This window comes from Penaeus monodon, chromosome 21 (genome assembly GCF_015228065.2).
Source record: "Penaeus monodon isolate SGIC_2016 chromosome 21, NSTDA_Pmon_1, whole genome shotgun sequence".
In the NCBI taxonomy this organism is placed as follows: domain Eukaryota; kingdom Metazoa; phylum Arthropoda; class Malacostraca; order Decapoda; family Penaeidae; genus Penaeus; species Penaeus monodon.
Window position 1 is genome coordinate 18,067,481 of NC_051406.1, and position 421 is coordinate 18,067,901.

Below are 421 nucleotides of genomic sequence, written 5' to 3' on the forward strand. Positions count from 1 at the left end.
TCTATAAGCACATTTTGCACTGCTAGTTTAAGTAACCAATATATAAACCTCAACCAAAACTATACACTAAAACATGAAAAGATATGTCATATGAATACAAATGTACTTCATGGAAAAAAGGAACAACTTACTAACTGACAATTTACTATTTGTTAAAAACTTAGATTAAAGAAACAGTCAAACTCAACTACTATACCTGATCACAAGTTTCTGCCATGACTCCAAAACTTATCTGTTTTTGTAAGTGACCACTGCTTACTTGTTAATGCATAGCATAAACATTGTTGATGGGACATTAACTTTTGGACTGGAGTGGGAAAGTATACATGCACTGTTCATGTGTTCTGTTTTTATTATTTCTGTTTAACACACAGAATGAACTACAGAAAAAGCTTTTATTTTTCACTATTATTGTCATAAC

General features: G+C 30.6%; 1 protein-coding gene across 1 annotated transcript in view; it reads right to left on the reverse strand.

Annotated features, from left to right (window-relative positions):
* The window catches only part of LOC119586589 (tRNA-dihydrouridine(20a/20b) synthase [NAD(P)+]-like), a 4,792-nt gene that overhangs the window by 1,259 nt on the left and 3,112 nt on the right, over positions 1 to 421 (reverse strand). The window contains exon 3 of the mRNA XM_037935340.1: positions 197 to 232. Within this exon, the coding sequence (XP_037791268.1) occupies positions 197 to 232 (36 nt within the window). The remainder of the gene's footprint in view (positions 1 to 196; positions 233 to 421) is intronic.